Below are 14,805 nucleotides of genomic sequence, written 5' to 3' on the forward strand. Positions count from 1 at the left end.
TGAAAGCTGACGTATGCGATTGTGGAAACGAATTCTTCGGGAATGTGTCGATCGCTTTAAGAAGACTCCAGCTGATGCTGTGTGCTGATTTCAAACAGATTGTGACGTCAGTCCGACGTCGAAATGAAATAGAAACAGGACAAATTGGGACAAATTTACAGTAATCGTCAACAAGTTCCAAGACCTTCCGAAATTCGCTAAAGGAACTGTCTGTTATAAGTCAGGAAAGATAATATGAGGAGTGAGTAGGAGATGAACAGACAGAGGAGAAGGGAAAATGGATAGAATGAGGGGAAAGTAGAATACAGATAGACAGGAAAAAGGAGGAGATGGTTATAGACAGGGGGAGGAAGAGATAGGCAGAGAGAGGGTGAGGAGGAGATGAACATAAAGAGAGGATAAAGAAGATGGACAGAGAAAGGGAAGAGGAGGAGACAGAGAGATGGGAGATTGGAAGATGGACAGAGAAAGAAAGAAGGAGATGAAAGGTATAGGGGGAAGGAGGTGGTGGACAGAGAGGGAGAAGGAGATGAAAGGGAGAGGGGGTCATGGACAGAGAAGACTAAGAGGAGGAGATGGACAGAGAGTGGGGTGATCTGGTGACAGACAGAAAAAGGAAGACAGAATAGATGGTCAGAGAAAAGTGGAGAAGGAGATAAACATAGAGGGATTAAGAGATGGAGGAAGAGAGGGGAGAGGAGGAAATGGACAGAGAAAGGAAAGAGGAAGAGGCAGACAGAGGTAGGGAGAGCAAGGGATAGGCAAAGAGATGGGGGAGAAAGTGATGGATAGACACAGGGGGAGGATGAAATGGCAGAGGAAGGAAAGGGGAGGAGATGGACAGAGAAGGGGAGGAAGAGATGGACAGAGAGAGAGAGTGGGTTGGAGAAAATGGGGTGAAGGAGGAGATTCACAATGGAAGGTGGAAAGAGGAGAGGGAATCAGAGGGGGAGGAGATATACTGAGAAAGGTGTAGGAGGAGTTGGAAAGAGAGTTGGTGGAGGAAGTGGACAGAGAAAGGAGTGTGGAGGATATGTACAGAGGGGATGAAGGACGAAATCGACAAAGAGAAGGGGACGGAGGAGATGGACTAATAGAAGGTAGGGATATACATACTTGGGCGACGCCAGCTACTCAGCTGGTCAGTTAAAGCAATCTCGACTGCATTTTTCTATTGATCACTAACAGAACTACTGATACACTCGCGATTGTCACACTTAGCTTTCCACCTCCAATTTATCTTAATGCGCCTTTCCAGTACGGAAATCACACGGACGTCTAAAGCAGAGGATTTCTTGGGGATGTAGTATACAGAAATCGCTGTTGTCGAGGGTGCTGTGACGTCGAGACAGTTAAGCAGTGCGTTACATCCATCGGATGGGGAAGGAGCCTGACTAGTGCCCAGAGATTCCACACTTCCTGCATCCCCCGCCCCCTTTATCTCTGTGTTCATATCTACCTCCTCCTCCTCCTCCTCCTCCTCCTCCTCCTCCTCCTCCTCCTCTGTCGATCTCCTCCTCTTCCCTTTCTCTGTCCATTTCCTCCTCCCCCTGTGTCCGTTCACCTCCTCTTCACTCATCTCTGTGCCTAAACTCTTCCTGTCTCTGTCCACCTCTACTTTCTCTTCCTATCTCCTCCTTGCTCTCTCTCTATCCATCTGAATAAAATTGCATTCAAAGCATATATAGTTAAAAGAAGTGCTTTAAGCGCTAATATTTTAATAACCATACCACTTGGATATTTGTACATTTTCAATGCACAAGCTAGATTATGACCCATTTGAATGCATGCGTTGCTGCTTATCCAAGGAATTATAGCAGTTTGGAGCACACGATGCCAGTAGTATTCCAAACAATTATGATCGATAATTGGTTTTCGTTACAAGACAATTATACTGCTTGCTGTCGATGCCTGCGGGTTTGAGCTTATGTAAGAACGCGTCGTCAATATCAGAACATTTAGAAAGAAAAACGCCGTCTGCTGCTTATAAAACTATCTGGCTGTCAGCGACACAGTTCCGGTGGTCCGGGAACGAGCAAACATTTGCGGCCAAAACAGGCATCGTATAGAGCTGGACGAAGTCATGTACACTGAAGCGCCAAAGAAACTGGTATAGGCACGCGTATTTAAATACGGAGATATTGAAACAGGCAGTATACGGCGCTGCGGTCGGGAACGCCTATATAAGAAAACAAGTGTCTGGCGCAGTTGTTAAATCGATTACTGTTGCTACAATGGCAGGTTATTACGATTTATGTGAGTTTTAGCTTGGTGTTGTAGTCGGTGCCGGGGCGATGGGACACAGATCTCTGAGGTAGCGATGAAATGGGGATTTTCCCGTACGACCGTTCCACGAGTGTACTGTGAACATCAGGAATCATGTAAAACAAGAAATCTCCGACATCGCTGAGGCCGGAAAAACATCCTGCAAGAACGGGAGCAATGACGGCTAAAGAGAATCGTTCAGCATGACGCAAGTGCATCCCCTCCGCAATTTGCTGCACAGTTCAATGCTGGACCATCAATAAGTGTCAACGTGCGAACAATTCAACCAAACGTTATCGACATGGGCTACGACACAAAGACTTACACCTCGCCTGGGCCCCTCAACACCGACACTGATGACTCGAAACATACTGCTTAGTCGGACGGGTCTCGTTTCAAATTGTATCGAGGGGATGGACGTGTACGTGTATGGAGACAACCTCATGAATCAATGGACCCTGCATGTCAGCAGGGGACTGTTCAAGCTGGTGGACGCTCTGTAATGGTGTGGGGCATGACAAGTTGGAGTGTGTGGTCTCCTGATACTTCTAGATACGACTCTGACAGGTTACAAGTACGTAAGCATCCTGTCTGATCACCTGCTTCCATTCATGTCCATTGCGCATTCCGACGGACTTAGTAGCAATTCTGGACTTGTAGGGTGTCGTAATGTCCTCCTGGCCCGAGTGGCTCCAGGGACATTCTTGTGAGTATAAACACTTTCGCTGGCCACCAAACTCCCCAACATCAACATTGTTGAGCATATCTGAGGTGACTTTCAACGTGCTGTTCGGAAGAGATCTCCATCCCCTCGTACTCTTACGGGTTTATGGGCAGCCCTGCAGGATTCACGGTGACAATTCCCTCCACCACTACTTCAGACATCAGTCGAGTCGGTGGCCCGTAGTGTTGCTGCACTTCTGCGTGCTCGCGGGGGCCCTACACGATATTAGCCAGGAGTATCAGTTTCTTTGGCTCGTCAGTGTAGAAACGCTAGCTTCAATAAGCGTTTGAACCGAAATCGATTACAGAATCTGTACTGTCCATACATTTCGCAATTTATATCTCCACACCCATTTATATCTCCGCACATCTTATAACTATAGAGGACGTGTAAGTGGAAAGAATGACTGAATAACACCGAAATTAATCCTATTTGAAGTCCATCCATTAGGGAAAGAGCAGCGAGGACCGACCATTACAACATCTGATTCATGTTATTGTACATCCTACTCTAACGTAAGTAGTTTTCAACACCAAGAAGTTTTCTCCTTCCTCTAATAACCAACTCCATACTGAGGTGAGGTTTTGTAGCTGTTACCTCATTCTGATTGCAGTCGAGGAGGTGTGATCTAATGTACAGTGTATTGTATTTACTGTCAAGTGCTGACAAAGTAACTCGACAGACTAGAACCATCATTTCAGATGTGACAAAATACAAAATCAGTACAACATGGCACCATGAAAGATCACTAGACTTTTACACTATGTCAGTTTGCAAACCAGTAACCTCAAATAATGACTGTTATAATCTAGGGGAAGACATTTCGGTAGTCATCTCATATATGTTTTCATATAGCGCCAGATAATAACCATCAGTTAGTCTGAAAGAAAACATTCACTCTGGGAAGATACGGTCATATACCAGATATAAATCGCGCTCCACTTGCGTCAGATCATACGCTTATCAGTAGTTACAGAACTAAAGTTTGATAACGGGCCAATCTCAGTTTATGAAAAGGTTGTTTGCATTGAGGAGTATTCATAATCATTGTTAAATAAAAATACTGATTGTGTTGTAACTACAAAAGCATGACTTACCTGTGAGCAGTCATTACTGCATACAACTTGACTGGGATACGAACAAGTCGCTTTTAGTTCGTATTCCATATATTCGTCAGCCTCCATATATTCCTCACCGGCAGCGCTGGCGGCAATGGCCAGGAACTGGAAAAGATAAACTTTTTCTATGTCACTATCACTGTATTAGCGTAGTTTTCGCAAAATGAACATACAGTTAACATTTCAATATATCTCAATAATACGTGTTACTAGCTATTTTTAACATAATTTTTTAACGAATCATCATTCTGAAAAGGGGTCAACTGCCGTTTTCAAAATGAACCTCTCACTGATGTTGGACTCTTTCCGCTCCACTGTTCCCCCACTGTTCCGCCTCCTACGTCCTAATTTTGTTGCTGCTGCCGCAACACTCCCTGCCAGCGTGTCACTTGTAGTCTACAACTTGATGCTTGTGTTTTAAATCCTGATAAATATAAACAGATAGCGATTAGGAACTCAAAAGTGACGGGAAAAGAGCATATTAATCACTTTGGGAAACTTGTTCAAGCTCGACACACTGGAAACCCCTGCAAGTAAATTTTCAGACTATTAATGAAACATCTGAATTGTCCGCACTTACGTGTACTCGTGTATTCTTAACTTTTACGCTTTGAACAAACTTCAAAAATTCATCACCATCGTTATATTTTATTGTTTTGTCAAGCAGAAAGATTACATACTCAAATTTTCGATTGTAATAAGCTTTTATTGCTACCTAGTACTATTATTTTGGTTCTCCTCGCTTGAAAAATCCATGGAACTGATTGGTATTAAAGTTATTTACTGTCTCAAAGACGAGCAAATATATTTTTCTTCAAGGACTAATCGATGTTCAACCAACAAAGAACTTGAAGAAACGCTTGTCTGATGAAGATATTCAAACAAAACGTAAGTCAAAGACTCGCAGAATCAAATCAGACACCTTAAAGTACGTTGTTCTGTTGTTCAGTTATTGTCGGCGGACTGTACGTCGTAACACTTTCCACTCGTTGTTTCTGATAACTAGGAAATTCATTGATCGACTGTGGTATTTGAAAAGTCGTAACCAAAGTCCTCGTGATAATAGAAGCAAGTCGGTTGGCTCTCGTTCAAACACGGTGATTCCTGATGAACGTTTCCGGAAGATTGATGAATTTATAAATGATACATTTTTGTGCCATAATGATGCGCTTTCTTGGCAGGTGTATTATCTTTCCGCAGAGCTAAAATTAAAATGTTAATAGTAAATCTTCAGAAAAAAATTGGATTTTACCTTTATTTGGCAGTCTGGATGTTTTTTGGTGAAGTATTTTCGAGAAAATTTCAATTTATTTTTGGATCGCTTTCAAATCGACGTGTGCTCGAAGTATGAAAAGCTAGGTACCAAAATAGGAGACCCTCACTTAAATGACAATGCCAGATGTGCTACAACCGCTGATCTCATTCTCCGCAAGAGCAGAGGCTAAAAGTTCTCAAAAAAATGAATATCCTTCGACTGACACGCAAAGAAAGTGAAAAAGTAGCTGATTGTGCTTTGACTACATGCAAAATTTTTTCTTACCTTCTTTGCCTGTACAAAAGGTATTTTATTACTGCTAGCTACGACTAAATGCATTTTTCATTCACAATTCAAAACTGGAAACGACACGTTTTATTCACATATAGAGGGGGAAGGTCACAAAGATCCTGATGAAATCTGTTCTTTTTTAAGTGACTGCATTAGAGAATATAATGATGAGCCAGAACATTATGACCGTTGCTTATCGCCACACTGAATGCTTCCGGGTTGTGTTGTGGGCACGTGACGCAGTAAGGAAAGAACGTAAGCGGAAGAGAAACAAATAGGTAGCCATTATAGCGAAGATACGGAGTGCAAATGCGGAAATCCACTGATGTGAGCGGTTCTGACAGAGGGCGCATTGTTGTGGCGCTGCGAGTGCGAACGAGAATCTCTGAAAGCTGGTCGCCTGTTGGCGTACTACTGGAAAGTGGTTGAAGGATGGTGAAATCAGGAGTAGGCCGTGTGGTACTGGCCGACCATGTCTTACGACAAATCGTTCACGTCAGAGGATTCCCCTCCGTGTAATCCACGATTGTTAGCGGTCTGTGGCAGATCTGACGAAGGGCACGAGGCTGGGGCAGGCACAAGTGTTTCGGGGCACTCAGTTCCAAAAGCAGCTGTTGAACATGCAGGTCCACATCACACGACACCTGCGTGTTCCTGTGTTGCCCCAACGACATTTATTTATTTATTTACACGTCAAGTTCCGCAGGACCAAATTGAGGAGCAAATCTCCAAGGTCATGGAATGTGGCAGTACACGAAATTACAACATAAAAGCGATAACAGATAAAAATAAAATGCTTATGAACGCGAAAAAAGTCTATACGCAATCAACAATACAACAAGAATCAGCTTAACTTTTCAAAGAACTCTTCGACAGCATAGGAGTGAGCCATGAGGAAACTCTTCAGTTTCGATCTGAAAGTGCGTGGATTACTACTAAAATTTTTGAATTCGAGTGGTAGCTTACTGAAAATGGATGCAGCAGTATACTTCACACCTTTCTGCGCAAGGGTTAAGGAAGTTCGATCCAAGTGCAGGTTTGATTTCTGCCGAATATTAACCGAGTGAAAACTGCTCATTCTTGGGAGTAAACTAGTGTTGTTAACAAGAAATGACAGTAAGGAATATATATATATTGAGAGGCCAATGTCAAAATACGCGGACTCGTGAACAGGGTTCGACAAGGGGTTCGTGAACCTACACCACTTATTGCCCGAACCGCGCGTTTCTGAGCCAAATATATCCTTTCAGAGTGGGAAGAGTTACCCCAAAATATAATACCATACGACATAAGCGAATCAAAATAAGCAAAGTAGACTAATTTTCGTGTCGAACGATCACTCACTTCAGATAGCGTTCGAATAGTAAAAATGGCAGTATTAAGTCTTTGAAAAAGATCCTAAACGTGGGCTTTCCACAACAGTTTACTATCTATCTGAACACCAAGAAATTTGAACGCCTCCAGTTTCACTAATCATATGCCCATTCGACGAAATTAAAACGTCAGGTTTTGTTGAATTGCTTGTTAGAAACTGTAAAAACTGAACCTTACTGTGATTTAGCGTTAGCTTATTTTCTACAAGCCATGAACTTTGCCTCGGTTTCAAATAGTGCAGTTCATGACCTATGTTGCACACAACGTCCTTTGCTAACAAGCTAGTGTGATCAGCAAACAGAAATATTTTAGAGTTGCCAGTAATAATAGAGGGCATATCATTTATATAAATAAGGAACAGGAGTGGCCCCAACTTTGATCCCTGGGGTACCCCCCACTTGACCGTATCTCACTGAGACCCCACGTCACATCCATTCTCAACATTGTGAATAATGACCTTTTGCTGTCTGCTGCTAAAGTAAGAGGTGAATCAATTGTGAGCTTCTCCCCATATTCCATAATGGCCCAACTTCTGGAGCAATATTTTGTCATCAATACAATCAAATGCCTTACTAAAATAAAAACAATAGGCCTGGCTTATTCTAAGGACAAACACACACACATGCCCGAGGGAGGTATCGAACCTCCGCGGGCACCACTGAGATTGCAGACCTCAACCATATGATACTAGGGTCTTCACACTATGACAGACAACGCCGCAAGTTTCTCGAGGTCTTGATAAGAGAAGGGATTTTCCAGCCTACATCGGTGACGAACCTGTTTCGACATATGTCTACAACGGGCTACGTCAATATGCCCACTTTCTGCAAGGAGCAGATAACCAGTTTTAAGTCAGACACAAAGGATCCAGCATGTGAAGATATGATACGTGGACTGTGTATATTCACACACTTAGCAAAATGTACCATGACGTTTACCTGGAATTAATGTAATTCGAATGTCTGCGCTGTATATATCATATTGTATACCAAACCTGCGGTGACTCACTTTTCTGACTAAATGGTTAAAGCCAAAGGAGGGAGAATAGCTAATAGCCTCCCTCCCCGCTGTTATCCCGTCTCTGTACCGAAATCGGTAATGGACTATCGTAAAAAGGGATTTATTATTAATGGCCCAGCGAGCGTTGTCGGTCATCACCAACCCTACGTCACATATTTAGGCGAGGAACAGGCACGTCTTCCTCTCGCATGAACAGCTGAATCATGCGCCACTATTGGGGTCATTTCCTTTCCCCAACAGCACATATGAAGCACCGACATTGTTCTGTAATATCTTCTGTATGGATAAAACTGCGCTAAGCAAAACATAAAACCTGTGCAGTGGTCGTTGGTAGAAATGTGCGCAACACGATGCCTTGTAACTGTCGAAATACGTTCAGCATTAACAGAACATTCATCAACCTGAGATGGACAGCCTATAGTGCCACACTAAAAGCGCTGACATAAGTAATCTACTTGGGCATGATCCCAGATTGCACTTGCTACTTTCAGCATGGTTCGTGATAGACCTATTACCATCCAGTGTGCAATACCTCTACGGCGCTAAACCTGTAAGAGTAGGACCCCCAAAGCTGCCACAGACTCTATCCAAGTAATTTATTTATTTGTTTGTTTATTTACTAGTCTAGTTCAGTAGGAGCAAACATAGGAGCAAATCTCCAGGATCATGGAAAGTGTCAGTACATGAAATTACAACGTAAAAGTAATAACCGATAAACAAAATAATTATGAACGCAAAAAAAATTTTAGCCACAACCTTAAGTAAACGCAGTCAACAATATAACGTAAGAATTATTTTGATTTTTCAAGGAACTCCTCGACAGAATAGGAGGAGTGACCCATGAAGAAACTCTTCAATTTCGATTTGAAAACGCGTGGATAACTGCTAAGATTTTTGAATTCTTGTAGTAGCTTATTGAAAATGGATGCAGCAGTATAATGCACACCTTTCTGCACACAGAGCACTGAAAGACCTAAGTCGAAACAAGACCCAAGGAGTAGACAGCTTTCCATTAGAACTACTGATAGTCTTGGGAGAGTCAGCCCTGACAAAACTCTACCGTCTAGTGAGGAAGATGTATGAGACAGGCGAAATACTCTCATACCAAGAAGAATATAATAATTTCAGTCCCAAACAAAGCAGATGTTGACAGATGTGAAAATTACCGAACTATCAGTTTAATAAGTCACCACTGCAAAATACTAACACGAATTCTTTACAGACGAATGGAATAACTGGTAGAAGACGACCTTAGGGATGATCAGTTTGGATTCCGTAGAAATATTGGAACACGTGAGGCGATACTGACCCTACGATTTATTTTAGAAGATAGATTAAGGGAAGGCAAACCTACTTTTCTAGCATTTGTATAGAGAAACCTTTTGACAATGTTGACTCCTTCAAATTCTGAAGGTGGCAGGAGTCAAATACAGGGAGCGAAAGGCTATTTGCCGCGCGGCATTAGCCGAGCGGTCTCATGCGCTGCAGTCATGGACTGTGCGGCTGGTCCCGGCGGAGGTTCGAGTCCTCCCTCGGGCGTGTGTGTGTGTGTGTTTGTCCTTGGTATAATTTTGGTTAAGTAGTGTGTAAGCTTAGGGACTGATGACCTTAGCAGTTAAGACCCATAGGATTTCACACACATTTTTCAACATTTTGAAATGCTATTAACGATTTCTACAGAAACCAGATGGCAGTTACAAGAGTCGAGGGACGTGAAAGGAAAGTAGTGGTTGCGAAGAGAGTGAGACATGGTTGTAGCCTATCCCTGATGTTATTCAATCTGTATATTGAACAAGCAGTAAAGGAAACGAAACAAAAACTCGGAGTAGGTATTAAAATCCTTGGAGAAGAAATAAAAACTTTGACAGAATTACAATGTCATCGGCAAACCTCAGAGACAGCAAAGGACTTCGAAGAGCAATTGAACGGAATGGACAGTGTCTTGAAAGGAGGATATAAGATGAACATCAACAAAAGCAAAACGAGGATAATGGAATGTAGTCGAATTAAATCAGGTGATGCTGAGGGAATTAGATTAGGAAATCAGACACTTATAGTAGTAGATTAGTTTTTCTTTTAGGGAAGCAAAATAACTGGTGATGGTCGAAATAGAGAGGATACAAAATATAAACTGGCAATGGCAAGGAAAGCGTTTCTGAAGAAGAGAGGTTTGTTAACATCGAGTATAGGTTTGAGAGTCAAGAAGTCTTTTCTGAAAGTATTTGTATTAAGTGTAGCCATCTGTGGAAGTGAAACATGAACGATAAATAGTTCAGACAAGAAGAGAATAGAAGATTTTGAAATGTGGTGCTAAAGAAGAATGCTGAAGATTAGATGGGTAGATCACGTAAGAGGATAAGGTACTGAAAAGAACTGAGGAGAAAAGGAATTTGTGGCATAACTTGTCGTACCAACCGATCCCCTCTTCTTGCCATGTCCTGAGGCATCAAGGGATCAACGTGGAGGGTAAAAACAATAGATGGAGATCAAGAAATGAATACACTAAGCAGATTCAGAAGGATGTAGGTTGCAGTAGGTACCGCGAGATGAAGAATGTTGCACAGGATAGAGTAGCATGGAGAGGTGCATCAAACCACTCTCTGGACTGAAGACCACAACAACAACAATTTCACTAATCTCAGTTTTCTTACAAATGTCAAGAAAAGCTAATCGTTAATCGACCTTTTTGCAAGAAACAAGTAAAGTTCTTGGCCAGGGGATTATTCAGTATCTTTGGCACAACTATTTGTCGAATGTGAATAGAAACTTACCAATGGTTTTGTGTCGCACACGACGACTCGTTATGATCCGATTGTTAGGGCAGGCGCGACTGGGTAATGGTAAGCTACCTGACTCGCATTTTGGAGAACGGAACATCGGATATCCGTCCAGCGATAAAGAGTACGATTTTCCGTAGTTACCTTAATTCTGTAATGCAAGCGCTATGACAGGTAGTTGGCCGAGTTGCTTTGTTACGAGCAATCACCAATCGTATCTTGCACTGGGTCACTGATGAGCTTGTGCATGACGTGGTAGGAACATTTCATTGAGAAATTAAGATTGTCGCTAATAATGCTTCATTTACTTCCTTTATCTCGACCAGGTTTTTTTCTGGCTAAAATTAACAACTACATCGTACTTCCACCTAGGTGGTGAAATGAAGCTGATATGACTACCAAAAAACGTCATTGTGGTCCTCGGTTGTTTATCATAATTAAAACACAAAGCGTAAGCCAGTGATGGGTAACACTTCGTCGCTCGCCTCCGTCGCTACATCGAGGAATGATGGACGAGAAACAGACCAAATTCCTACCTCACTCTTCTAGGCAAGTGTCAAATGAATGACAGCTGCAACTTCCGTGGTATATAAAAAAAATATTTCTTACTTACCGCGATGGTAAGCCTTACAGCTACTCGTGAAGGCATGGCTGTCAGAAACGTCTGAGAGCGAGTGATGAGATGAAGGGGCACGACACTTTCCGCTTTATATTATCAGATAAGGAGGAGAGAGAATCATTTTCAGATAGCAGAACATGTTCTTATCGTAACAAAACAGGTACTGAGTACGACCTTGGCAGTTAAAGGGCAGTGAAGCAGCGCAGCCAAGCGAGGGTCTTGCGCTGGAGAAAGTTCTCACCATATTCAAATCCTTTTCGGTTTAACAGAGAAATACAGGATTAAATTTTAACCTGTAACCCTCTATTAAAATTATGCAAGTGTGTTTGGAATTTACAAAGTTTTCGTATGTCAAATTTTACGCCTCGTAAAGAGAGAACAGGTGTCGGTTCGTTGCCTTTCACAGCCGGAGTCAGTTCCTATGGATTGTTCTTTTTATTTATTCTATTTAGTTACGTATTTACCAAGTCCACTGAGACTATGTGAACCAAAGCGATTCGGTCATAGCCCATATCGATGTGTGGTTTACAGACTGTTGACCAGAGAAATTATAAAGGTTGAAAATGGTTAAGATGGCTCTGAGCGCTATGGGACTTAACTTCTGAGGTCATCAGTCCCCTAGAACTTAGAACTACTTAAACCTAACTAACCTAAGGACATCACACACATCCATGCCGAGGCAGGATTCGAACCTGCGACCGCAGTGGTCGCGCGGTTCCAGACTGTAGCGCCTAGAACCACTCGGCCATCCCGGCCGGCGAAATTATAAAGGACAGAATTAAAAAATTAATAAAACAAGAAAAATATTATGGTTATAAGAATGAATAACACGTTATAGAAAAAGTCAACCACTGCCAACGAACTTCCGTGCACAGTAGAAGGAGTGTGGCACAAAGAAACCTTGCAACTTGGATTTGATTACTCCGGAAGTCTAATGAAAACGGAAACTGCTGAAAAGTGTACAACTTTCCGTACAGTGCTTAAGTATTCTCCAAGTGTACATCACTTCGCCGTCTAATGTTTACTCAATGAATATTGCATTTTCTTATTCCAAACGATACAGGAGAGTGAAACTAAGCAAAGCAGAGAAGTCTTCACGCTTCGTTGTAACAGACAGTAGATATTATTGTTATAGTGGAAAAAACAGCATTCGGTTTCTGCATAAGGTCTTGAACATCATACTTCCAAGAAAGCTTTCTATCTGTCGTCAGTACTGATAATTGAAAGGTCACTTCACTGACTGGTTGACCACATTAGGGCAATAAAACTTTATTTTTACAAGAGTTTTCTGTGCTGATGTTATTGTCTACACTATAGGTATATCCTTTATATTACGTATCATATCCTTTACATAAGGCTTTGATCATCGCCTAAGAGAGAAAATTTTGAAGCAACAGTCGTACAGTGAGGTGACAAAAGTGATGGCGTACCTCCTAATACCGTGTCGGACCCACTTCCTCTTGGCATCGTGCAACAACTCGACGTGACTTGGACGCAACAAGTCTTTGGAAGTCCTCAGAAGAAATATTGAGCCATGCTCCCTCGAAAGCCATTCATAATTGCGAAAGTGGTGTTGGTGGAGGATTTTGTGCGTGAGCTGACTTCTCGAATAAGTCCCATAAATGTTCGATGGGGTTCCTGTCGGGCGATTTATGTGGCCAAATTGTTTGCTCGAATTGTTCAGAATGTTCTTTAAACCAATTGCGCACAATTGTGGCTCGGCGACGTGGCACATTTTCATCCATAAAAATTCCGTCATTGTTTGGGAACAAAGTCCGTGTATGGCTCCAGATGGCCTCCAAGTAGCTGAACATAATCATTTCCGCTCAATGATCGGTTCAATGTGACCAGAGGACCCACTCTATTCCACGCAAACAAAGTCCACACCATTCTGGAGCCACAACCAGCCTGCACAGTGTTCCGTTGACAACCTGGGTCCAGGGCTTCGTGGGATCGGCGCAATACTCGAACTCTACCCAGCTGAAATCGGGAAACATCTGACCAGGCGACGGTTTCCCAGAATCCAACTCGTGTGGGTACGAAGCCGGAAGAGGTGTTGCAGGCATGTCGTGCTGTTAGCGAAGGCACTCGCGTCGGTCGTCTGCTGCAGTAGCCCATTAACATGGCGCTGTCTTAACCACAAAAATCAATGGGGGACGTAGAGATCCGTTATTTTACGCAGTGTTGGTTGTAAGTTAGCTCAGACAACTGTACGCAAAATCCGCTGCTCTCGGTCATTAAATGCCGGCCGCTGTGGCCAAGTGGTTCTAGGTGCTTCAGTCCGGGACCTCGCTGTTGCTAAGGTCGCAGGTTCGAATCCTGCCTCGGGCATGGATGTGTGTGATGTCCTTAGACTTGGAACTAGTTAAACCTAACTAACCTAAGGGACTGATGACCTCAGATGTTAAGTCCCATAGTGTTTAGAGCCATTTGAGCTATTTTAGGCTGCTCGTGCGTCAACATCTGTCGGGGACAACAGAGAAAGTGAGAGAGAGGCGTGTTTGCCTCGCTGAACCACGACACGCCATGTATTGGGGATAAATAAAGTCGGTGTTTACTGTCAACAAAGTTTCCACTGGGCCCTTCAGCCCATCTTTCATCAGAATGAGATTTTCGCTCTGCAGCGAAGTGTGCGCTGATATGAAACTTCCTGCTAGAGTGAATATCTCATTGTGGAAACATCCCCCAGGCTGTGGCAAAGCCACGTCTCCGCAATATCCTTTCTTTCAGGAGTGCTAGTTCTGCAAGGTTCGCAGGAGAGCTTCTGTGAAGTTTGGAAAGTACGACTCGAGGTACTGGCAGAAGTAGAGCTGTGAGGACCGGACGTCTGTCGTGCTTCGGTAACTCAGATGGTAGAGCACTTGCCCCCGAAAGGCAAAGGTCCCGAGTTTGAATCTCGGTCCGGCACACAGTTTTAATCTGCCAGCAAGTTTCACCTCTCACGACTCGAACACTAGCTTCGTGGCTTTTCTTAACATGAGTCAAATTGTTTCACGAGAATTTTCGAGCCCCCATATGTGACAGTGAACCTTACCACTAATGTGAAAAGTTGCCTCAGTTCTGAATATCAACCGTGACATACAAGTGTCATCTTCCATGTCCTCTAGAATAGCATTCTGAAAGTCCACTCGCTTCACTTTGTCAGTATCTCGAAGAGCTTGTACCAGTTGTAATCGGTATGGTTTGAGGACTAAACGCCGCCGTAACACACGCCACACTGTCATGCGCCGTAACGCAAGTTCTCGGCTAGCACTACATGTAGATTTGTGGGGGCTCCTCTCAAATGCTCGTCGGATTTGTTCTACTGTTTGAAGAAACAGGGTGCAAAAGTCCTGGCCGCGTTCCTGAACAAACTGTTTATA

At 43.0% G+C, this 14,805-nt stretch overlaps 1 protein-coding gene across 1 annotated transcript in view; it reads right to left on the minus strand.

The window, feature by feature from the left end:
- Window positions 1-11,513, minus strand: part of LOC124613929 — a 42,392-nt gene extending 30,879 nt beyond the window's left edge. Inside the window, exons 1-2 of the mRNA XM_047142681.1 lie at window positions 11,438-11,513; window positions 4,087-4,212 (exon numbers count right to left, since the gene is read on the minus strand). Coding sequence (XP_046998637.1) covers window positions 4,087-4,212; window positions 11,438-11,473 — 162 coding nt within the window. The 5' untranslated portion in view covers window positions 11,474-11,513. The remainder of the gene's footprint in view (window positions 1-4,086; window positions 4,213-11,437) is intronic.
- Between the last annotated feature and the right edge of the window lie 3,292 nt (window positions 11,514-14,805).

The sequence above is a fragment of the Schistocerca americana genome, chromosome 4, assembly GCF_021461395.2.
Source record: "Schistocerca americana isolate TAMUIC-IGC-003095 chromosome 4, iqSchAmer2.1, whole genome shotgun sequence".
In the NCBI taxonomy this organism is placed as follows: domain Eukaryota; kingdom Metazoa; phylum Arthropoda; class Insecta; order Orthoptera; family Acrididae; genus Schistocerca; species Schistocerca americana.